General features: G+C 42.3%; 2 protein-coding genes and 1 long non-coding RNA gene across 5 annotated transcripts in view; 1 reads left to right on the top strand and 2 right to left on the bottom strand.

Annotated features, from left to right (window-relative positions):
* Positions 1 to 1,460: 1,460 nt before the first annotated feature.
* Positions 1,461 to 12,452, bottom strand: PLA2G12A (phospholipase A2 group XIIA). Its single transcript, XM_037031845.1, has 4 exons — positions 12,080 to 12,452; positions 5,409 to 5,485; positions 4,241 to 4,406; positions 1,461 to 2,320 (listed from the first exon to the last, which is right to left on the bottom strand). The coding sequence occupies exons 1-4, from the start codon at positions 12,288 to 12,290 to the stop codon at positions 2,202 to 2,204; spliced, it is 573 nt and encodes a 190-aa protein (XP_036887740.1). The 5' UTR covers positions 12,291 to 12,452; the 3' UTR covers positions 1,461 to 2,201.
* Positions 12,453 to 12,564: 112 nt separating this feature from the next.
* LOC118977081 (uncharacterized) lies at positions 12,565 to 20,452 on the top strand. 2 transcript variants are annotated; one of them, XR_005064455.1, is made up of 4 exons: positions 12,565 to 12,803; positions 13,988 to 14,040; positions 15,919 to 16,015; positions 20,065 to 20,452. It is a non-coding gene; the product is annotated as an uncharacterized LOC118977081 (long non-coding RNA). The 2 variants fall into 2 exon arrangements; XR_005064454.1 differs by having other exon boundaries at positions 12,565 to 13,102.
* A 3,222-nt stretch (positions 20,453 to 23,674) lies between these two features.
* Positions 23,675 to 24,566, bottom strand: part of CFI (complement factor I) — a 41,074-nt gene continuing 40,182 nt past the window's right edge. For both annotated transcript variants that reach the window (XM_037031842.1, XM_037031844.1), the window contains one exon: positions 23,675 to 23,995. In XM_037031842.1, coding sequence (XP_036887737.1) covers positions 23,778 to 23,995 — 218 coding nt within the window. In that variant the 3' untranslated portion in view covers positions 23,675 to 23,777. The remainder of the gene's footprint in view (positions 23,996 to 24,566) is intronic.

The following is a 24,566-nucleotide window of genomic DNA, read 5'->3' as shown; positions in this document are numbered from 1 at the left end:
TGAACAGACATGACTAAATGCAGTGTGGTACTCTAGACTGGATCCTGAAAAATAAAAGTGACTTTAGTAGGACAATTAGTACAATCCAAGTAAAGCTGAGTTTAATTAATAGTAATTACCAGTGTTGGTTTCTTAACAACTGTTTCATGGTTATGTTAAAATGTTAACATTAGGGGTAGGAAATACAGAGGAAGCCTTCACATTATTTTTTGCAATTTTTTTTGTAAATCTAAAATTGTTCCAGGATAACAAGTGTTTAAGAACCTGAACATATAAAAACAGCTTCCACTGATTTTTGTATATATGACTGTGAATTAAATATTTAAAAAGACATTCTGAGTTTGTCTTGAGAAAGCCAATGCTGCCAAGAAAGTCCATGAATTTATTACAAGTTTCAAGTTATTTGGTCAAGTATTTCAACAGTAAATACTGGTAGAGATTAAATATTGATAATGGCTTATAAAACTGTGCCTTTAAAAAAGTCTGAAAAGTATCAATTGAGAGTTCCAAACATCAAGTTCCCAGTCTGTTCACTTAGCCACGAGGGACACATCTCTGGCAGAACAGCCACCGCCGCCTCAGTTGGGGCAGCTGTCCGGTTCTCAGCAATGACATATACAGGCAGCATGATAGGTTCTGCAACTTCAAGTGCAACTTCGTATACCAAAGGCAGTTTTACCACAGGTTAAACGATACGAACAGGAGTTAAATTTCTGTATCATCTCATCAGTGATGCCGAGGACCTGCTGTATTTAATTAGGAATGCAGCCTTTTTTCCAGATCATATTTTTCTTTCTTCCAAATTCTGCCTGTAATGACTTAAAAAAGAACCACTTCTCCTGGTGGTGTATTTCTCTGACTTTCCAAGTAGTTTGTCTCAATAACTTTGATCCCAGGTTACATGAAAGATACCTATGTCTTGGGGTTCTGGGCTCAGGAAAGCCGACAGCCGGCGGTGAGCAGAGAGCAGTCGGAGACCACGACCGAGCTCTCTGAGGGGCAGAAAAGCTCTCCACGCCCACATTTTCAGAGGCAGTGGGGTTATGGGATTTGCTGTTAAACGTCTGTTAGTAATTCTGCACGTAAGTGAGAGATTTATAAAAGACAGTCCTTTGAGTCTTGCTTTGCCATCGGTTTCAACCCCACGGTTAAGGTTTAACACCCCCCCAACAATATCAAGTCAATTTTTATTAAGTCCACTTAATAAAACTATCCCAGAATGTACTATGAGGAGCAAGTTAGGGAATAAACACCAAAGCATAACAGAATATAACTCTATGATGTGTATGTTAAACAACTTTTCATTTGTCTCATTACATCTATCTTTTCTCCAATTTAGGCAAAGATTATAGCAGAATATGTCAGAGGAGTGGTTCATGAAGTGGGAGAGGCCATGCTTCTGAATTTTAGTCACATGACTTCTTAGGCATATTACGTAAGAGTACATATCCTGGTTTTGCTCCCTGAGAGGTCACCATCGAACGGTCCCAATTTTATAGGAGAAGCAGACATGGGGAGCTTGTCCTTGTAATTAGTCCTGTCATTAATAGAAATGTGATTTCCTAATATGCTCAATGGGCTACAGAAAGATAGTAGATTTTGTCTTCATTAAAATAGAGAAAAAGTAAAGTCAGGTCCTTCCAGGCATAAATGTATATTTAAAATTTCTTGGTAGACAAATAACACTTCTGAGTGATGGTCTCCCCATATTTCCAAGTAAGGTAATGCTGAACATACACCTCTTCCCGACACCAGTCAAGACAACCTGGCACACTAAGGCAGCAATGTATCCAGGAACATAACCTCCCCAACTTTTCTTTAGTTTGAAGTTTTGTGTTTTTTTTTTAAGATTTTACTTACTTATTTTTAGAGAGAAAGGAGGGACAGCGAGATAAACATCAATGTGAGAGTTGCATCTCGAGTGTCCCCTACCAGGCACCTGGCCCACAACCCAGGCACGTGCCTTGACTAGGAATCGAACCTGCAACCCTTTGGTTCAGAGGCCAGGACTTAATCCACTGAGCCACACCAACCAGGGCTGTTTTAGGGTTTTGAGGGTTATTTTTAGTTCAAAGTTTTAATGTCAAAATAAGGTCTTACAATAAGAATCAGGCAGTTTCATGCTGTAAAAACCATTAGTTCTTTGCCAAAGGTTACGTTCTTTCTTCCTCATCGGCTCCCACCACCTGTCAGCATCTTCTTTAAAGATCAGTTTTTTCTTCATAGCGACACCGACAGGCGGCTCGTTGGCTGTCCAGGTATGGTTTGCAGCCTAAATGTATAACACTGTCAAACAAGAGTTCCACTGCTGTTTCACACGCTGCAAAGTAAGAAAGGGCCATTACTGTGGGGAAACGTCAAAGCACCACGCTCTCTTCACACATGTCACATGTCCCAGTACAGTGTCAAGCACCTCCTCCGTGGGCACTTAGATGTACGCTGGTGAAGGTCTTCACACACCAGAAACATATATCCACGTATACAAAGACTTCGTTTCAGCCTCTTGACCGTGCGTCTACTTTTTCTTTGCATGCAACTGTTTGGCCCAATTTTCTGAATTAGACAAATGAGTCTCTCTCAAGAGCACCGATCAACCAGCTCATCACTGTTAACTTTCCTCTCATCTGGAAAATATCATTGTTAGAGATGCCTGATAACACTTACATTTGCATTTCAAGGGAAGATTTTTAGGTGCAGAAAAAATAAAGGTCAAAAACTGAGCGACATCAAAACATTTAATTCTGGCCAGTGGCTTCTAAGAACTGACCAAACATCATTTGAGATGCTTGAAGTAAATGGACCCAAGTCTGTTTCTTTGACCAATATCCAAATTTAGCTTGGGAGGGGAGGTAAGAATCAAAGTGGTTTTCATCTGGTGGGGTTTAACAATTTTTTAAGACTATAAAAAAGAAAATGGATTTACTTTGGAACACCCAGGTGAGATTATCTTAATACACTACATTTGTAGAGAGAAAGCACAGAGTGGCTTTCAGTTGTCCAAATATACCCAGGTTCAAATAGTCATGTTAAGAAAATTTTCATTATAAAATCATCACATTATCAAAGTTCCCCAAAGACTGTGCCATTAAGGAACACAACCGATCACAGAAGTGTACAGGCTGTGATTATTAAACAAAAGATTGAAAGGAATCTGGTTTCATCACTGAGCTATGTTAGCATGACCTCAGATCAGAAAACAGGACACACATGCCCCTGTGCTTCAGCTGTACGAGTTTACCTTCGCCGAAAGCATGCAAGGGGATTCAAAGGTGGTGCGTTCAAGTTCCACCTATAGCAGAGATTCCTTCTTTGACCGTTATTAGTAGGGTTTCAGAGTCAGACCTGTGAGACTGTCTGGGGAATACTGTAGTAGACAGAACACACATTTTAGATTCTGCAGTATGTCAGTTGGAGCAAGTTACTTCTTTCTGAACCTCAGTTTCTCTCCTAGAAAAAAATGGGTATAACAGAACCTACTTCTTTGGATTTTTGTAAATCTCAATAAAAATACATCTAAAAGTATAGTCTGTTATGCAAAGTACTTAAAAATATTAGTTTCTTTTTGTGCCCCTTCTAATTGCCTTTCCTCTGCTGTTTTCTGTGTGGTACGTTTTTTGGCTTGACAGTAAAGAAATCTTGTAGCTGATAGCAACTGTGCAGTGATGGATAAGCCCACAAATATCTCATTGTCCCCAATAACTCTGCAATGGAGTCATCATCCTCACTTACAAATGAGACAGCAAAGCACTTTCCCCCTTTGCTGAGTTTTGCCTTGTGTCCCTTCACTGTGATAATCATTACTGTGACTACGACTACACGCTAAGTCCTGAATCCTCCTAGCCAACCACTACACCTGGGGGTGGTTTGGGGGACCCTCCTGACACATACATATGAAGAGACAGAGTTCAGACTCAAATCTTCCATAACTTCCTACTCTAAATCCTACGTGCTCCATTCTTAACTCACTGGATCAGGGTTTCCAAGAACTGGCATGAATTCTTCTCTGCCTCGCAAAACCTTCTCTCCCGGTTTCCTAACACTGTTTGTTTCCATGACTATAAATCATTTCAGGTCACAAAATCATCAAGTCCTCATCTCAGAAAATCGAAGCGGCTGTGTTGCAACAGATCATGTAAGACAGAGCGAAAGATTTCTGTCAGTCAGTCCTGCCCTGAAACACAAAGCATTCGGTGAAACTGGACGACCCACGCTCATCCCCATCCCGCCGCATCATCCTCACCCTGGACGTGCTGAGTGAGTCCTAGAGTTTTCTGCACCTCCCGGCAGATCCTGGAGAGGCAGTACTGGAACTCCTCATCACAGTCGTTCTTGCTCTTGCCGCAGGTCTCATAGCACCTGTCGTGGTGGTTGCAGCACTTTGTCAGGGAAGGGATGCCGATATTAAGCTGAAAGAGGCATTTGGATGGATTACTGTCGATGAGATTCAAAACTCCACTGCTTAAGTTCTGCAAGGAAATGTCAATGGGGAATCAATGACAATGACTGCTGTATAATCTCTAAAATCCACTTCTGCCTACGGATGTTTTCCATCTTACATTTCTCTCCATGGTCACCATCACACGCACTCACGTTACTCTGTGACCTCCCTCTCAGCCACACCTTAGAGCTTCCTCATTGGCAATGGTAGAATATTTACAGTTACCTGCGCTAATGAACACAATTTCCAATTGCCCAAAGTACAAAACATACTTTTAAAAACAGGAAGGTAAATCTGAGAGCATTTAGAGAGTTCTCCAGGAGCTAGGCAAGGAGGATTTTTGGACATTCCAAAGTATTTTGTACCTCATCCCCCAAATAAAATGTACTTCATATGAAACATCACTGAAAATTTTAAGCTCCTACAACTCAAATTTTGTTTGTTGTTTTGAGGTTTAATCTTTAAGTGTTCCTCTAATTAGTAAAGATACTGTTCCTTTGAATCTATAATTCATATCTTTAACTAATTTAAATTATTTTATATGTAAAACCCTTGTGTCTAAGAATCACTCTCAAAACATTTTCCCCACAATACTTGGCTCAGATCTGGCTTCTCCTACCACAAACACACAGCTATCCTACTTAGCCTAGTTTTAATATAGACAATATTATGCCTTATCTATACTTTTCATCCTAAGTAGTATTTCTTATATAATAAATCATATTTGTGGCATGAGGAAATATCACTTACATGGTACTAATGTCTACAAGATTAAAAAAAACATGACTTTTATTATATTTAGTTTTGTCAGGGCTTGTTTTTTAGCTATAAAAGAATATAATAAACCTGATCACTATTACAATAAGTAAAATTATTTGTGAGCCTAAGAACACGTTGATAGTTTTGCATTAACACCAGTATTACATAGCCCAACAATTGTAACATTTATCAAATAAAAAACAATATTTACATGAACACCAAACAGTGGAGAGCCACATCCATTCGGCGGGGAGGGTTTGAAACCATAACGTGGGAAAGGCTTAGATCCTATAAAATATAAATGGTACCATAAGTAATTTTCAAAGAGGACAGAAAGTACATATGCAAAAAGGTCTACAACTGCCTAGACTAGCCTTGGAAATACTTAATATTTGGATGGCGACATAAGTGAATGTGTCTTTATTCTGATGCGCACGAAGAAGGCTAATTTGTCTACCTATTTTTATTTCTCCTTTAGTGAAATAAGTATATATATATATACTTATTATATATATAATAACATATATATATATATACACACACATTTGTGATGGCTCATAAGATGTATGGTGGCGCTTCATAAAATGTAATTATATTTGTAAGCCTACACCATGTAAAACATACAAAAGCTTATTCTGGACTTCTGGAGATTTCAGAAGTCACATGCCAGAATGGGCCCACACATATGAAAGAAATCCATCCTATTTTCCTGTACATTCTAACACTTACACTTTTAAATTAAAACCTGTAAGACGAGAACCGTATCTTCCTATCCTTTAGCCAATGCTCCATCTCACACAAATCTCAATAATAATTAACTAACCAGTTACTAAGCTGGAGCCTAAAGCTAAGGCAGACACGGTCACTTAATGATCGTTTAATTACGGTAGTCCTTATCCTGTGGACGCCTGAAACTGCAGACAACACTGAATCCTATATAGGCTATGTTTTTTCCCTATGCATACATACCTATGATAAAGTTTAATTTATACATTACATACAGTCAGAGGTTAAAAATAACTAACAGTAAAGTAGGACAATTATCACAACAGGCTGTAATAAAAATTATGGGAATGTGGTCTCTCAAAATGCCGCGCTGTGCTGCACTCATCCTTCTGTGATGATGTAACATGGTACAGTGCCTGTGTGAGGAGATGAAGTGAGGTGTTCAGAATGGCATGCAATTTAAAACTGGTGAATTGTTTATTTTTGGAATTCTCCATTAATATTTTCACACACAGGTTGACTGAGGGCAACTGAAATGGCGGAAAGCAAAGCTGCGGACAAGGGCTTCTCTACCTTCACAGAAAAGCTTTATACTATCATAAGACCTTACAGGACTACACGTGCTAGTCCAGACTCCAGCCAATCATTTTGCAAATATACCCTTCTGCCAGCCAAGGAAAAAAGTCAGGAATAAACCTGGTGAACTATGTTACTCCAGTTGTACTCGCACCAAGGGTTCAGTAACAATGTGAAAGATGACATTATCATCATCCTTAAATGTTGAAAGGTACTTTAGAAATAGCTCTCCTCACGTAAAACAGAAATCACGGACGTACCACCTCCACTGCTACCACCCTGCTCCAAGCCACCCTGGATTATCGCCATAACCTCCACACTAGTCTCCCTCTTTCGGTTTCCCCAACCCATGCCACCTCCAGCTGTAGTCCAATATCAACACTGAACCTGAGTGACTCTGTTGAGATATGTCAGATGGAATTTTTCCTCCCCCCAAACCCCACCCATGGCTTCTCATCATATTCAGGATGAAAGTCAAAGTCCTTTCAGTGTCTACAAGCCCAATGTGACACCTATGCCCCCAACACCTTCACTTCTCTGTCCTCATCTCCTTGCTATTCTCTCTCTTCTTCCTCTTTTCCTCACTCCGTTCCATCACATCTGTCCTCTGCTGCTGCCCAGACACTCCGGGTGCCACAGTGCCACCGACCCGCTGTTCCTCTCCATGGATGCTCTTCCTCCTGAAACCCAGTTACTCCTGCACCTTCTCAGGGAGGCCTCGTTTCACCACTCCATCTGCAGCACATTATGACCTCCTAACCCACTGTACCACTGACCTACTTCCTTCGTTTATTATCTGTCCCCAGTACTAAAATACAAACTCCTTGAGGGCAGAAATTTCTGTCCTGTGACCCCAATGTCTAGAACAGTTCCTGGTACATGGTTAGATTTTCAGTAAATATTTGTTGATGGATGAATGAATGAGCAGAAGACTTGGAAGGCTAATCCTCATGGTAATTATTATACTCATTATAAACAGATAAACTGGTACCACTGTTCGTCCTTCAGTCTCTTTTGAGTTTGGTGAGCTCATCAGCCTCCAAAGACCGAACACTTCTAGTCTGTCACATCTTTAAAATGACAAACTGAACTCCATTAAGTACGGACCTATTTTGAGCTGGATAAATTACCTGTATTAATACAGCCTGGGACAGTTAGCATGTTTCAGCTATAAATTAAATCAGGGATATAATAAACACCAACCATGCCCACTATAGGAGAATAAAGAGAAACAAAGATAGTTCGGAGATTAGCTGGCAAAAATGAGAATGAAGAGCCGAGGATGGAGGAGAAGGTGGTTGTCTCAAACAGGGCTAGCGCTTAAAGGGGCCTCAAGGAGGGAAGCTGATAAAACGGAATGAAGAACCAAGGTCTAGAATATGCGAAACACTGGATAACAACACTATGAAATTAATCTGGTAAACTGGCCCCCAGAAGCAGCAACGAAGTGTGTGTTTGTTTCTGTGCCTTTTGAAGAAAACTGCTAATGTCATTTCCTCAGCGAGGCCTTCCCTGGTGTTCCATCTAAAATAGCGCCCCTTCCCTCCATATCCATTCCACACATCTTGGCTGGTTTTATTCTTCTTCCTAACACTTACTGACCTTGAAATCAACATAATTAGCCAGTTTCTATGAGGACAGGAACTTTGGCTTCCTGGTTTAGAAGGTGCACGTAGTGAGCACTCAAGAAATTACTGGATGAAAAAAATGGGAAACATTTCTTGCTGAAATGAAAATATTCTCTATCCATAGCAAAAGCAAATAAACACTAATAACAACAGCTCTCTATTAGTTATTAAATAAACTAATAACTGGAAAGTAATTAGTTTCCTGAAATATTTTAAAGTGTTCTGATGTTCTAAATTCACCTTTAAATTAAAATAATTGTTTCTGCCCTGGCTGGTGTGGTTCAGTGGATGGAGCGCTAGCCTGTGAACCAAAGGGTTGCTGGTTCGATTCCCGGTCAGGGCACATGCCTGGGTTGTGGCCGGGTCCCCACTGGGGGCAAGTGAGAGGCAACCACACATTGATGTTCCTGCCTTCCCCTCTGTCTAAAAGTAAATAAATAAAATCTTTTAAGTAAATAAATAAAATAATTGTTTTTGAACCAAATAAACTGTATAGAAAGTTGTTTATTAAAGATTAGTACAGATATCAAAATTACAAATGTATTAATATCATTTAAAATGTTTTATAAATTGTGTTATAAGCTGCTGAACATCTAAAAAAAATTAACATTTCTACTGGTGGCAGTTTTTACAAAATGCTATGTGAACTACCTTGTGTACGCCCCACCCCGCAAATCTGCTGCCGAATCCATAACCCCTCAATGTACCCAGAGAAGGGGCTTCTGAGAGGTGATTAGGTTAAGATGAGGCCCTCATGATGAGATTAATACCCTTGTAAGAAGAGACCCTAGAGATCCTGCTCCCCACTCACACCCTACCAACCCCCACAAGCAAGAAGGCAGCTACCTGCAAGTCAGGAATATAGAACAGTGTTGGCCAAGCCTTAATCTTAGATTTTCCAGCCTCCAGAACTATAGGAAATAAATGTCTGTTGTTTAAGTCACCCAGTCTATGGTATTTTGTTATGGCGGCCTGAGCAGACTAATACACAAAGCAAGCAGAAACTCACTAATAGAAAAAACTACATCTGACTCAAATCAAAGCCACAATGTATTAGGGCCACTGTCCCCCAAAACTTGTAAGCAGATACAGAAAGCTGAGGAAAAAGACTGTGAGATGGGAAGAATTTAAAAAATAAAAACAAATCCACTGTTCACACCTGTATGAAAATACTACTCCGACTTCACTTTTTGACTTAAGCAACTACGCCTCTCTTGATGCTTTATGTCTTACCACCTGTATGGACCGCTGAAACCTAATGATTTGTAGGGACTGAGACAATAGTTCTTGTCTCCAGATTTTTCTGAATTTGGTGTAAATACTTCCAAACAGACAAATTTCTGTGACCTGAAAGATACTGAAACAGATGAGAAGCATAAGGAGAAGGCAGCAGGGTCACACAAAGACCTTACCACCGTGTTCTGGAGGAAGCACAGTGTAAAATGCCAACCTGCTTTCCCGAACACTGGAGACTTTAACTTCATGATCAGCATCTCCATAGGCCTCTTATGCTACTTTATTTTTCTAGTCCATTCACTTCCCATTTTCCTCAAATGTCCAACACTTTCCATTCCCATTTCCCTCCCTCTCATTTTTGACTCTACTCACACCCTCCTTCCAAGCCATCAACAAATCCTTTGGGCTCCTTCAAGCTACACCCAAAATTCAACCACTTCTCACCACCTTTATTGCTACCAACCTGGCCATAACCACCAACATCTTTTTGTCTAAATTCCTGCTCCTGTCACGCTGCCTCCTCCTTTCTTGCTCCCCTACCTCCTTGGACCCTTCTTATTCCCAACACAACAGCCAAAAGGATCCTGTTGAAACATAAATCACTGAATAAGTTAATGACTTCATAGTTCAAAACATGCTCCTCTAGCTTTGGGATTTGTCTGCTTCTCTTTGGTTCTGATTTGTTCACTCGCATTCTGAGTATAGAAAGGTTGAAACTGTGTTCCAGGGAGACCTCTTCATGTAACAGCAATTAAAGAACAACCTTCATGATGTCTAAATTGTCAACATGGTGACTTGGAACCACAGTCCTACGCAGACAGTACTTACTAAGACACAAAAGGATTTCCACTGAAGCATCCGAAATGATCATGTTCATTTGTGTTTTCATGCTGGAGACCTTGCTCCAAAATCCAAGTGGTAAATTTAGTTTGACTTGTGGGAAGATGAAAAAGGATTAAGCAAAAGGAAGATTAAAATAATCTTTTAAAATAGGAATTGTACTCATTCAACTCCAGAGCTATTTTAAATACATCAATATACAAATTCTAGAACCTCTGACTCACACATAATAAATTTGTGAAGACTACTCCTTCCAAGTGTTCCTATCTCTGTAAATGACAACCACATCCTTCCTCCGGCTCAGGCCAGAACCTTCGGAGTCATCTTCACTGGCCTTTCTCTGTGGGTCCTTCACACTTGCTGCTCCTCTGCCTGGAGTGTTCTTTCCCCAGATCATACCTTCTCCATTTTCCAACTTCTTCTCGAAAGTTATCTTATCAGTGAGGATTTCCCAGAACAACCAATACAAAAGAATACATTCCCTTCCAACACCCCCACTGGTGTTTTCCCCAGTTTATAAAGCACTTCATACCTACATACCCTGCACATCTGGCTCATTTTACTTCTTCACTGTCTTACTGACTGTCTCTCCACATAGAACGCAGGCTACATAGACAGAAATTTTGGTCGGTGTTGCTCAATGCCAAATCTCCAGTGGGTAGAACACCTAACACACAACAGGCACTCAAATATTTGTATAATTAAAGAGGGTAACTAAGTGAAACTGTGACAATTGCCTGAGGAAAGGCAAGCATTTAATCTTCAACTTACTTATTCCTCTACAAGCTCTATAAGCACAAAAGCATCTTTCCAGATCCCATCCTAACATTTGCTCATAAATGTAGGGAAGAAATGAAACATTTACAACATCGTAGTACAGAAGCTCTAGCTCATTCTTTAACTCCATGAACATAAAACTAGAAATAATGTTGAGAATGACAGGCAGCAGGTGGCATCAGAGTTCTTACATGATATATGGCAAGTTCCTTCTAAATTCTCCTATATACAACCTGGTTTCACCACCAGTCATTGAGCTCCCTATTCTTTTGAGGTGCCAAGCATTAATAGGCCCAGAAGTTGTCTACTCTTACTGGAAACATGATCTCCCAAGTATTATTTTAGCATTTTGGATATCCAAAGAGAAGCCTAAGTACTTTATCTGAACTACTACAAGAAAGATCTCTGCCCAAAATACCAAACAAGTTCTCAGGCTCAAACATAAAGTTTAAAAAAATGAAAACATAAATCAACATAATTATATTAATATCAACTATATTCACCAACAACGAGGAGAAGGCATCAATGATATCCAAGGAAAGAAAATTACTGTCAAGTTTTGATAGATTAATTTTATAGAAGAGATATCAGAACTCTTTCTCAACAATAGGGTACATCAAAAGTCTGTACAAAGGTCGCAATGTATTTCTGTAGCTTTGCAGGAAAAAAAAATTAAATCCCCCAATTCTTGAGGTTAAACCATCGTGACTCTAAAATTCTCAGTATGTTTTGCATGCCCAGCTGACTTATTTAAGGAGCTAAAATATAGAGCTAAAATCAGTGTTTTCCACTCCATTCCCTTGATGCGCACGTCACCAACTTCTTAGGCAACTTCGTGCAACAGCAAACAAAAAAACTCAGAAGCAATGAAAATAGCGAGGAGAGTGCACACTCAGGCGATGTCTCACATTCTAACAATAGAGGTGCGACTTGTAACTAGGTGGCTCCAAGACAAGAATGGCAAGATTCTAGCAGAGATTAGGTGCTCCCACGGCCAGAGGACAGCGTCAAGGTCTGCCTCGCTTCTCACATTCCACGCCCTCCGGCCCCCCAGCAGCCCCTGGAAACGCGGGCCTCGCAGTGCGGAGTTCCCTCTCACCGTCACTGCACTTATACTGGCAGAGACCATCGTCGCCTCCCAGGAGGTCCAAGGCGGCGTTTAGGTACGTATCGATCTTGTGAACGCCGTTCCGGATAGTCTTCAGAGTGGCCCTCCAGTCGGAGGTCTGAGCCTCTTCCTGGCACCTGAGCTCCGCAATGTGGACAAGGAGGAGGAGGAGAGCGAGTGCGGGACACCGAAGCAGGGCCATACGCGCAACGCCCAGCCGAGTCGGGACCACCAGTCCCCGGAGCCACGCACAGCGCGCCCCTACAAAGCCTCTGGGGCGCCCTAGGCTGCCACACGCGCCGCCTTGCTCCAAGGCCAAAGCCAGCCCCGAGTCCACGCCTCTTTCCCGGATGGGAGGCGGGCCCTTGACGCCGTCACTGCGCTCCCGCCGGACGCCGGGCCCCTGAGCGCCTGCGCCGAAGCGTGGGGCCGGGGAGATGAGGGGCGGACGCTCGAGTAGAGGTGCGGGCCCACGTGGTCTTGGCTCCAGAGGGGAGGCGTTGCGCTGCGCAGTTACTGCAGCTAGAGGGGGTCGCACTGACTAAATAGTCTTGGAGGACTATTGCTCCCGTGCGGAGGCCGATTAAGGGAGTCCCAGGAGGCAATGGGCATCGGTACTTTTTAAAAGTTCCCCGGGTGATAGTAGAGTACCTCCCGATGGAGAACACAGGTGAACCAAACTGACCTGCCGAGCCACCCCGAGAGACAAGCTTATGTGGGTGTGGACAGCGTTGGAGAACTGAGCCCCCGTGGCCCTTTGTAGAGGTCGCTGCCAAGAGTCCAGCTGAGTTTGGGATTTAAAAATGTAATTCTGCGCCGGGGACGTGGCCGGACTCACGGGTCTTTGCCTGGTTCTCCCGCCCGAATGGCCACGGTCAGGGGAGTGGAGAGCCTAACACGTCTCTGAGGCCGAGGCCGCACTTGACTCACGAGGGTGATAGTGAGCTAGATACTGGTCTAGAAATTGTGGAAGAAAATGGTTTGGCAATTAAAACCATAAATTTTCTTCCTCGGGTAAGGAAGAATCAGTTTTAACACTTAAGTGCAGTTTTTTTTTTAAAGTCTTATGGAAACTCCTCTTTTCCTACTAATTTCGTGACTTGATAGCGCCAGTAACATTTCTCTGTATTTTTATCCCATGCTGTGTGTGCAGCATCCTTAAATAACAATTGCAGTCATTTTTACCAGAGCTATAAATACCCGGTTATGTTAGTGTCAACAGTTTCCAAGAATGTTACAGTAAGATCCAGAGCAGTATTGCAAGTGTTGGGAATAGATGCGGCCTTTTCATAAGAATTACGGGTAGCTAGATTCTAGGTTGGCATTTTGTGTCCGTAATAAGCTTCCTGAGTTTGTAGTAACTGTGCAGTGCAGAGTTCTTAAGAATTATGTCCTGTATTGAGTGCTTACTCTGCCATGCACTTCTGATCTCCCACTTTTAGAGCACCGGTTTATCAATGCAGCGTTTTGGGCAGTTAGAAAAAGGCACCCCTCTCCCCATATGGATGTCGCCCAATCCCAGGCCAGCTTTACTCAGACCTTCAGCAGGGTGCCCTTGGGCTGTGGTCAGCTGGCACCATTGTGGAGGAAGAAGAGAAATGCGACTGGGATGGTATTCTCTCAATGAAGGAATCGAGGCCGGAGAAGTCACGTGAAGTCACATGACAATATCACATCAAACCAAGGCCTCCTTCTACCATCACAACTGCCAAAGATTAGTTTTCCTTAACTTTGGACAGCAGCCCATTTCCACACATTCGGAAATGGAAACGTTTGTAGAATTACCTTCTTTAGCTTCCTGGAATATTGGTTCTCTCATTTCTGAAATGTGTATGTTGGCCTGGAGGTCCCTCCTAGCACCACTCTCAAAACCCTTAAACTACTCCTGGTTCTTCCTAGGTGTCAGAAAAACTGCCTGGTAATGAGTAAGTTTCTCAAAAGGAAAGAATGTGGTAAGGTAACCTCGTTCTAGCCCTTAGTTATAGAAGGCCTCCTTTTTTCTCTTTTCTCTATGCATTTGCTCCTTGATGATCTCATAATTTCTAGCATCTTAACTACAGCCTCTGTTCTGAGGATTTGGGGCACAGTCCTCTCTGTCTCTCAGTCTTTCCTTAGGGATTAAATTCTCAAACTCTTGTTCCTCAGGCTCATAGAGCTGTTTCCTTTTTATCTCAAACAAATCTTTTCCACTGTGTTTTCCTTGGGAATAACCACAATCTCTCCAGAAAACAAGATTCAAAGTTTTATTTTCACATTTTTTAAGGTTCGTTTTATATATTTAAAGATTTTATTTATTTTTAGAGAGAGGGGAAGGAAGAGAGAAAGAAGAGGAGAGAAACATCAATGCACGAGAGATACATTGTTACATGACCTCTAGCACGCCCTCAAATGGGGACCTGGCCCGTAACCCAGGCATGTTCCCTGCTTGGGCATTGAACGGTGACGTTTTCGGTTTGCAGGCCAGCACTCATTTGTAGCCACATCATCCAGAGCCACATTTTTTTCATATTCAGTCATTAGATATTTGTTGTTCTGCTGCACAAATTCCAAGGTTTGCTTTTTCTTCTCAATTCCTACCATCAGATACCATTCAGCACTGACCACTCAACCAGCTACATAATTTGCAGGACTCAGTATAAAATAAAAACGGTTAGGCCCTTGTTAAAGAATTATAAATATGAAGGTGATGACAGAGCACTGAAGCAAGTGTGAAAGGTTTCTGAGCTCAGGGCCTTGGGCATCTCTACGTGAAGCCAGCCCTGATTGACCAAATCCTGTACCTTCTTCTAGATGATCCATCTCCATCTTTTCTTCCTAAATTGTTAATATAAAATGCTTGAAAAAAGCCTCCTTTACAAGCACTGTCATCTAATCAGCAAAGCCTGTTAGTATTGTGACAGACTGTTGGTTGCTGTCTTCCAATACTCCGTTAGCACACTGTCAACAGGATAGTTAGCACGTGGCTAGTGTGTCTATAAATGCTTTGACCGTGGATGGCAGGAGCTGCCCAGCCAGCCAGTTGGGACATAATCAACTAGGAAGGACATTCTTATGGTTTGGCCCAGGGAGGGAGCAGTGGAAGTGTGGAGGGTGGTCACGTTCTAGATTTGACTTGATGGTAGAGCCAAGGGGATTTGCTAATGGGTTCGTTACAGTATGTGAGGGAAAGGGGAATCAAGGAGGACTGTGGGGTTTTGGCCCTGAGTGGTTAGAAGGATAGAGTGTTCTCGCTAACTGACATGAGGATTCCAGAGGAACAGATTACAGGGGGCATTTAGGAAGTTAATTTCAGACATGTCTGAGAAGCTTATTTTAAATCTGTAGTTCAGATATGGGGTAAGGGCTGGAAATAAATTTGGAAGTCACCAGCATAGAAATGGCTTGTAAAGCGGTGGGCCTAGATGCAATTCTCTAAAGAGTGAGTGCGTAAAGAAGCAGAGTAAGGTCCAGCTTGCTGGAGGGAACTAAGAGTTGGTGAAGGATGCCGAACAAAAAATGGCAGTACAGCAGGGGAGGACTGTGTTCCAGTATGTCTGAGAAAGATAGCGCCATCGGTGCAGCTGTTGTGGAGGAAGTGGAGGACTAGATACTGATCACTGGCTCTAGTAATGTGGAGGTTACTGGTGAACTTCACAACCCAAGTTTCAGTGAGTCCTGGGGACAAAACACAGCTGTAGTCAGGGGAATGGGGAGATGCAATTGTAGTCCATATTACCAAAACAAAATTATGAACATATAACACATGCTGTATTTGTACTCATTTTTGTCTGAATGGGTGCCTTGGAATGTGATCTCCTGGGTGGCGGAGACTAGCTTTGTTTTCTGTACAGGGCAGTTATAAGGAGAACCGGTCAGATATCCCTCTAGAAGTCCCTCGTGGTCCTTCCCTGGACATGGATCATCACGGAACACGTCTGTATTAATGAAGTAAGAATGCAACATTTATTGGGTTTAATGTAAAACATTAACTCAGAATACTTGGAAACCAGAATATTATGTAATTTTTCATGTTATTTGAAACCACACAAAATCAACAAAATACAAATTATCAAAGGCAGGTTCTGTTTTTTAGTATTTTCCATCATCTCATTAAATGATTTCAACAATGTTATTGTGATGGAAATAAATGCCATGTGGTGAAACAATTCCAGTCATGACAATCAGTCTTTGCCCAGTGTGAAGACTGGTAGGTTAGTTTTTAAAAGGGGTTCTGATTAAGGGGAAGTAAGTACTAGGTTCCAGCCTCTGTCTACAAAAATCAATGGCATGAATACCTTTCACGCTGTGGTTGAAGGGAGGACAAGAGATGGCTGTACCACCTCTGGGAGCAAGGGTTGGTTTCATGATATCTTGAAGATAATGGCTCTCTGCTTGGGAATGTCTACCATCTGGCAAATTTGATCAGTATCTTTGTGCATTTGGGCTTCTATGACAAAATACACAGACGGGGTGGCTTATAAACAATAGAAGTTTATTTCTTACAGTTCTGGAGGCTGGAAAATCAAGATCAGGGTGCCAGCATGGTTGGCTTCTGGGAAGGGTCTTCTTCCTGGTTGGAGACTACTGGTTGGAGACATCTTGCTGGGCATCCACATGGTAAAAAAGGTGTGGGATCTCTGGGATCTCTTTTATAAAGACAGTATTCCCATTCATGAAGGATTCACCCTTAAGACCTAAGACCCCACTTCCTCATACCATTACATTAGGCATTAGGATTTCAACACATGAGTTTGGGAGGGACACAAACATTCGGACCATAGCAACCAGGTGGAGAGGTTTGCAAATAATCCTTGTGCATAGAAAGTGAGATTACTTCACACAGAGAGGAAGCACTGGAGAAGATGGAAAGGAACCCAGTTAGTGAGACTACAGGGGTTTTTCTAGACAGAGTTTCTGGCTACTTCCAAACCTCTGGTTGATTTTCAGCTTCATATTTTCTACCGTATATGATGACACATCTTTCCTGGGCTTCCAGAGACAGTGTAGCTTCAAAATACCCCTAGCTAAACCTACTTTTATTCCTCTCTTACCTTTATTTCTGCATGGCAATGCCAATGACATCATTATCCAAGAGAAAACCTGGGGGTTATCCTAGACTCACATCTTCCTCCCTAGTATCTTGTCATCTCTTGTGGTCCCACTGCCACTATTTCCCTGCCTTAACATATCTAGAATCAGTGTCATTCTCTTTAAAAGTACTCTGCTTTAAGAGACCATTGTCTCCCTTCTAAACCCTGCCCCCCCCCCAGAGCAACAGAGCCAGCAAGTAGGGGCCATATCTGAGATGCCACCAACCTGTCTGACACTTTGCCCCACCTGGAGATCCCCTGAGGCCCTGTCCCACCCAACTTACTGGTCCACCCTAGCTGTTAACAGTGGCTTTTCCATTTGAATGGCTGGTCTTAGCTCAGGCTTCACAACTTCCTAAATCCTCTCAAACAAGCAACAACTAGCCTCAGTGAGCCCCCAATCTCTAACAACTTGCTAAGTGGCCCCAGGCCTGGCACTAGCAGCAGCCAATGTAGGTTCACAGCTGGCTTTGCCTGGGAACCTCTACACACAGCAGAGGTAGCAGCCATCTCAGATTGCTTTATAGCTCATGCAGGGACACCTTGGGCAGAACAGAGGTAGGAGTGGACCTTGACCTGTACCACCCAGGAAACCCCAGAGCTTGCACACCCAGTGGACAGCTACAGACCATGTTGGAGCAGCACCACCCTGCCCCCATAGAGCTGATCCTCCATGGAGGGCAGAGGTTGGTGGTCAGAGGTCACAACCAGTCCGTATAGCTGACCAGCCTGGGAGAATCCCTCCCATTGACCTGCCAATAGCAATCAACAACTACAAGAGGAGCGTGTACTCACCCCACATAATGGGTGCACCTTGAGTACCCAGCTTGGGTGAAAGGGAGGCTGCTGTTCCACTGGGTCCTATAGGACACCTACTATGTTAGGTCACACTACCAAGACAGGAAGCCATAGTAGCTCTAAGTAAAACATAGAAGCAAACACAGGGAGGCTGCCATAATGAAGAGATAAGGAAACATGGCCCGAATGAAAGAACAGATCAAAACTCCAGAAAAAGAACTAAACAAAATGGTAATAAGCAATCTATCAGATACAGAATTCAAAACACTGGTTATAAGGATGTTCAATAAACTTAGTGAGGACCTCAATAGCATAAAAAAGATCCAGTCAGAAGCAAAACATACACTAATTGCAATAAATAACTATTTACAGGGAAACAGTTGAGTGCACGAAGCCAAGAATCAAATCAATGATTTGGAACATAAGGAAGCAAAGAAAAAACAACCAATCAGAACAAGAAAAGAAAATTCAAAACCCCCGCTCAGAAAACGAGGATGGTGGAAGCAGCCTCTGGGATAACGTCAAACATTCCAACATTCACCTGATAAGGTGCCAGGAAAAGAGAAAGAGCAAGGAATCAGAAATTCATTTGAAAAAATAATGAAAGAAAACTTTCCTAATCTGGTGAAGGAAACAGACATGCAAGTCCAGAAATCACAGAGAGCCCTAAACAAGATGGATGCAAAGAGGCCCATTCCAAGATACATCATAATTAAAATGCCAAGGGTTAATGATAAAGAGAGAATCTTAAAAGCAACAATAGAAAAGCAATTAGTTACCTACAGGAGAGTCTCCATAAGACTGTCAGCTGATTTCTCAAAAGAAACTTTGCAGGCTCTGGAAGGGATTGGCAAGAAATATTCAGTCGTGAAAAGCAGGGACATACAGCCAAGATTGCTCTACCCAACAAAGTTATTGTTCAGAATCAAAGGGCAGGTAAAGAGCTTCCCAGATAAGAAAACTAAAGGAGTTCATCATCACCAAACCATTAGTATGTCAAATGTTAAAGGGACTTATTTAAGAAAAGGATTGCCAGATGGGAGTAGGTGTGGGATTATGGGTGAAGAGGTAAGGCGATTAAGAAGTACAAATTGATAGTTACATAATAGCCATAGGATGTAAAGTACAGTATAGGAGATGGAGTAGAAAAAGAACTTACACATATGACCCATGGACATGAACAATGGTGTGGGGATGGCCTAAGGGAGTGGGGGTGCTGTGTGAAGGGGGAAAAGGGGGAGAGAAATTGGAACAACTATAAGAGCATAATCAATAACATGTTATTTTTTAAAAATAAATAAACAAAAGTACCCTGCTTCAGTTTCTACCTTCATCATTTTCCATTAAATTAGTCCAATAGTCTCTTGACTTCTTTCCTACTCCATCTCACTCTCCTCCTGTCCATCTTCCTCAATGCCTCCAGCATGAGCTTTCCAAAGCCCTTCAGCGGTGCCAGCTCTGAGGCAGGATATTCTCTCTGATCATGTTTTTTCTCCCTCATCAGGTCCTTAGCTGTACCCTGGGCTCCAGTTTCCACAAACTGCTCTCCATTTGGTTGTGCGGTTGGCTCCTTTAGCCACAGGACCTTTGCAATTGCATCTGCCTGGAGAGTTCTTCCCTAAGTCAGATTAAGCTCACCTATGGGGAAGCCTTTGATACTTCAGGCTGATTTACGAGTCTCCTTTGAATTTTTCTCACCATCATACTGGGCAAAGTACAAGTGTATATTCTCTCTTTATGTCTCCCACATAAGATGGTAATTTCTGAGGCCAGGGTTAAAAGTGTAAGATGATGGCAGATCTCCACATTTAATGAGCTCTGTTCATTGACCACTGTTGCCAAGGACCATGCTAACTCACAGGAGCAGCAGTGGCTGGAGGCCAAGCAGCAGTGTCCAGTGCTCAGCCTCTGCAGTGTAATTTGAACCTGGCACCTGGGACCTGAGGTAGTGGCAGCTCCGATAAGCATTCCTGTAACAGTGTTCGGGCATTATTCCCAGATGAACTGCCTCTAACTCTTTCCTAAAGATTCTGTGAACTGCACAATATCTTTAAATAAACCAAGTTTTCATGAAGCCAATGAGATTGGCTTCTGTTTGTCTGCAACTAGGAGCCCTCACACAGACCTCTAAACTGGAAGAGCCCTGGAGCCAGGTCGTCCACTCCTGCTGCTCCTGGTATCTCCCACATGGAACCACTACACAGAAGCTAGCTCTTTGCTTCAGGCCTCCACTTAGTCCACCCTGCTGCTGAGTCCCAGGCCACTGTGCAGGTCCCAGGCCACTGTGCAGACTGGCTTGGTCCTTCAAGGTGCCACGTTGACCCTCCTTCCTAGATCCACTGAGAGTGCCCTGTGTGCTGGGTTTCCAGCTTGCAGCTCTTAGTACTTCTGTCTTTTTGTCTTAAACAGGTATCTTCTAAGGTACCACTTGTTCCAGGTTTGCTGGATCAAGACAAAGCGGTGGTTTTAGCCTGCAAACAAGAGGATCTCGGTTCGATTCCCAGTCAGGGCACATGCCTGGGTTGCAGGCCAGTTCCCTGCAGGCCAACTCCCAGTAGGGGACGCACAAAAGGCAACCATACATTGATGTTCTCTCCCTCTCTCCTTCCTCTCTAAAGATAAATAAATAAATAAATTTTAAAAAAAGGTTCTGTTAGATGTTTCTTAAGAAGAGAGAGTAATCTAAAAAAAAAAAAGACAAAGCGGTGGTTTTAAAATGTGCCACAAATTCTTTGATAACGCTTCCTTCAAGAGATGAATTACATCTCCTCCCCCTGAACCTGGTCAGGTCTTCATGATGGAAGGCTAACTGACTTCAAGGCTAGGTTTAGAAAGGCTGTGCAGGTTCTGTAGTGCCAGAGTCCAGCCTCGGCAGGGTTCAGGGTCCCCGAAGAATGGATGGTGCAGGCAACGAATGATGAGTCAGACACCCAATGGGATGCCAAATAGCCAGACTCTGTGGGTCTAACTGAACTCATAGAGTTTGATTTAGGCTTTATTTTTATAGAGATTGTTGTATAACATTAAAGGAACAGGTGTATGGTATGATCAGTTAAAACCAATACAGAGGTAACCAGGAAAAGTACAAGAACTTCCTTAGTTTCAGTTATGTTAAACAAAAGTTGTTTTGACCAGGAGAGCCATTAATCAGCCAGTTTGGAATAGCTCTATGTACAGAATTTGAATGTCTTATTGTTTATTAAAGTTCTTAGAATTTGACATGGGGCAAAAGGGTACACTAGACTGAGCAGAGGTTAGGAAATTCATTATAAGGCCTTTCTGATGTCTAACTTAGCTATCTATCTTTCTGTCTAAAATGTTTCTTTATGTAATATGGACTTTAACTCCTTAGTAATTGTTTCTATGTGCTTAGTTTGTATTAGCTAACCAGCTTCTCCTGTTCATTTGCCTGTCTAATTCTAATTAATACATATTCCTGTCCAAGATAGAGGAGGGGCTGTTACTTCATCAACTTTTAGATATTCAGGGGCTACTTCATTAGGAAGGACTTTGTTCTCTGGCCAAGAAATTATTTTGTATGACTTCATTGGAATTATGCGGCTCATTGGGCCTGAAACACAGGTGTCTAAAAATCCCACCACCTATTAATCGCAAAGACAAACATGCCAGGGAGAGATTAACAGGAAATTCAGCCACAGTTGCCTCTGCTGTGCAGATGCATCTCATCCGTCCCGACTGTGTCAAGGGACAGCTGTTGGTGGGCTCCTGACACTGTAGGTTCTCCTGACACACTTGTCAGGTGCTACGTAAGAAATCGGGCATTTCCAAGTAACCATGTTGAGAGCCCTTGTGGAGAGACCATGCAGAGAAAGGTCTGAAAAGCCCCAGCCGAGTCCTCCCAACCCAGCAACCAGACGCACGAGTGAAGAAGCCTTAGGGACGACCCTTGCCCTGACCTGTCTGACAATGACTGCGTGAGAGGATGGAAGAATTGTCCAGCTGTGCCCTGTCCACCCCGAAATACAGAAGCAAAATAATAAACCATTATTATTGAAATGACTATAGGGTTTTTTCTTACATGGCCATAGATAACCAAATACTGTCTTGCATTCAATGACAAAAGGAATTAAAAATCTGGGCAGCATGGAAGGGGAGGAGTTATGGTTTATGGGCACAGAGTTTCATTTTGGGAAGATAAAAAATTTCTGGAGATGGAGAAGGGTACACAACAATGTGGATGTGTTTAATGCCACTGACTATATACTTCAAAATGGTTAAAATGGTAAAAATTTTATGTGTATTTTACCAAAAAACTTAAAAAAGACAAAATAATTGGATAGTAACCAATTTTGGCATATATGTAGATATAGGCACTTCTTTTATCAAAACAGATGGGCTCTATCCAGGACTGGACCCCGGGAGTTGAAGGTAATATTTATATAAAAATATACCTCGGCCTTTAGGGTGATGATAGTTTGGCTTAAAAAAAAATAATAGTAGGCCCTGGCCACATAGCTCAGTTGGTTAGAGCATCATCCCCATACCCCAAGGTTGTGGGTTCGATCCTCAGTCAGGACATAAACAAGAATCAACCAATGAATGTACCAGTAAGTGGAACAACAAATTGATGTTTCTCTCTCTCCCCTTTTCTCTCTCTCTATAAAAATCAATAAGTAAAATAAATAAATAAAAGCAGCTGATGTTTATTCACCAAGCACCTCCTATGAATCAAATGATAGGGATGCAGACAGAAGGAGCAGAGAGAACAGTCTCTCTTCTCACATGTCTTACAGTGTGATGGGAAGAGGTAGACAGATAAAAACAGAAACTCATCATCACTTGTGTGATGACAAGGGCTATGGTGAGATTAAAGCAGGGTCGTGGGATACAGAGAGCCTGGGCGCCTACTGTACATCGGCTCCACAGGAGCCCTGCATCGATGTTGGTGTCATTTACTGAGGAGGGAGGAACAGGTTTAAGAAGGCCCAGAGATTTGGGGTGGCCATGTTTCTTTTGAAATGCTATGAAATAGGTGATGTTACGTCCAGAGTTCTAGGAAAGGTCATGGCTGGAGATAAAGGATTTGAGAGTCTTTGGACTGTGGGTGGGATTTAAAGCTGAATCTAGATGACGTCACCAGCGGAAGTGCAAAAAGAGAAAAGTGACCAGAAGGAAGGGACTGGAGAGGGGGCTGAGACCAGCAGCTAGGGGGACAGCAGGCCAGGTACCGTGAGGGGTTGGCTGTGAGCTTTGACACTGAGGAGGATGTCGGTGGTTGTATTGTTATCTATGAAGAGGTTTAAAGAAAGTATCAAGGAGAGCTTGTGAAATGAGAAACTAGAGACAAAATTTTCAAGAACTTTTAATTCATAAAGAAATGAGACAAAGACTGTGAGGTCAGCTATTTCCTTGTGACAGGTACTACGACAAACATTTTATTTCAATATATAGTTTTATTTTCTCAAAATTCCAGTTTTCACTTTAAAGATGGAAAATGAGACACGAAGTAGATAACATATTGCCCATGTTCAAGTAATTAGTAGGTGGCAGCATTAGGGTTAGAACGTAGGCTTGTGTGACTCCTGTGTCACTCAACTAGCTATGCCTTTAGCATTCTCAATGGATCACTCTAGTATGAAGAGATAACCTAATCACATTTCTAGTAAATAAAACATGTGTGGTTAACTAAAACATTTATTTGAGGATTATACAGCAAAGTTCCAATATGACATAGACTTGGCAGAGACCTTTAAAAATATCCAATAAAATCTGCTTTATTATTTTCTGGAGAAGTACAAATTATGCAGTGTCATTTCAATTAAAATGGAACTGCTGAGAAAAAGAGTAGGAAAAAGAGAGTTTTATATATTGTACTGAGAAATAAGAGACCTTCCCACGTGATAACTAATCCAGTCAAAATAATTGGCCACTTTGGTGTAAACCCCTGGGAACTCTGGTCTTCCACAGTTTTCACCCCAGCTCACAACACCCCAAACGTAAGTCACGTTGTTGGCGTCCTTACAGACTAAGGGGCCTCCAGAGTCCCCTTTACAGGCATCAATGGAACCATCCTCTGTCCCTGAGAAAGACAAAGGAAAAAGGAATCGCACGTGTACTTGCATTTGTCAAGGCCACCATGCCGCCTGCCTGCCTTTTCCACCGTGAGTGTAGTGACTTTGCTTCTCACACTTTCCTAACTGAAGGAATGCCTGCTCTCCCTCGCAGGCCCCTGCTGGGCCCATGGAGTCGTAGCGTGCAGGTTGGAAAGTACTTTATCTTCTACTCATTCTCTACATTGAGCAAGTACTCTCCCTGCTTCCTCTACTTTATATAGGTGTATACTACGATGAGACTGCATTCTGAGAGGAGCACCTGAGGCTGAGTGGGAAAGTAATAGGAATACTTAGTGCTTATTGAGCGCTTGTATGTATTCGTCATTCATTGCTTTAGTCCTCACTATAACCCTATGAGGTGTCATTCCCTTTATTTTAAAATGAGACAAATAAAGCATAGAGAGGTTATAAACATGAACCTCTTGCCCAAGGCCATACAGCTACTAAGTGGCAGAGCCTGGACTTAGGCAGCCAGACCTCACAGCTTGTCCTCTTACCTGTGATATTGCCTCTTGGTAGATTTTGTGCTATTCTTCC

This window comes from Sturnira hondurensis, unplaced genomic scaffold (genome assembly GCF_014824575.4).
Source record: "Sturnira hondurensis isolate 20B ecotype Veracruz unplaced genomic scaffold, ASM1482457v3 Scaffold0021214, whole genome shotgun sequence".
NCBI classification, from domain to species: Eukaryota; Metazoa; Chordata; class Mammalia; order Chiroptera; family Phyllostomidae; genus Sturnira; species Sturnira hondurensis.
The sequence above is the reverse complement of the archived record's forward strand: the minus strand, read 5'-3'. Positions and strand labels throughout refer to the sequence as shown.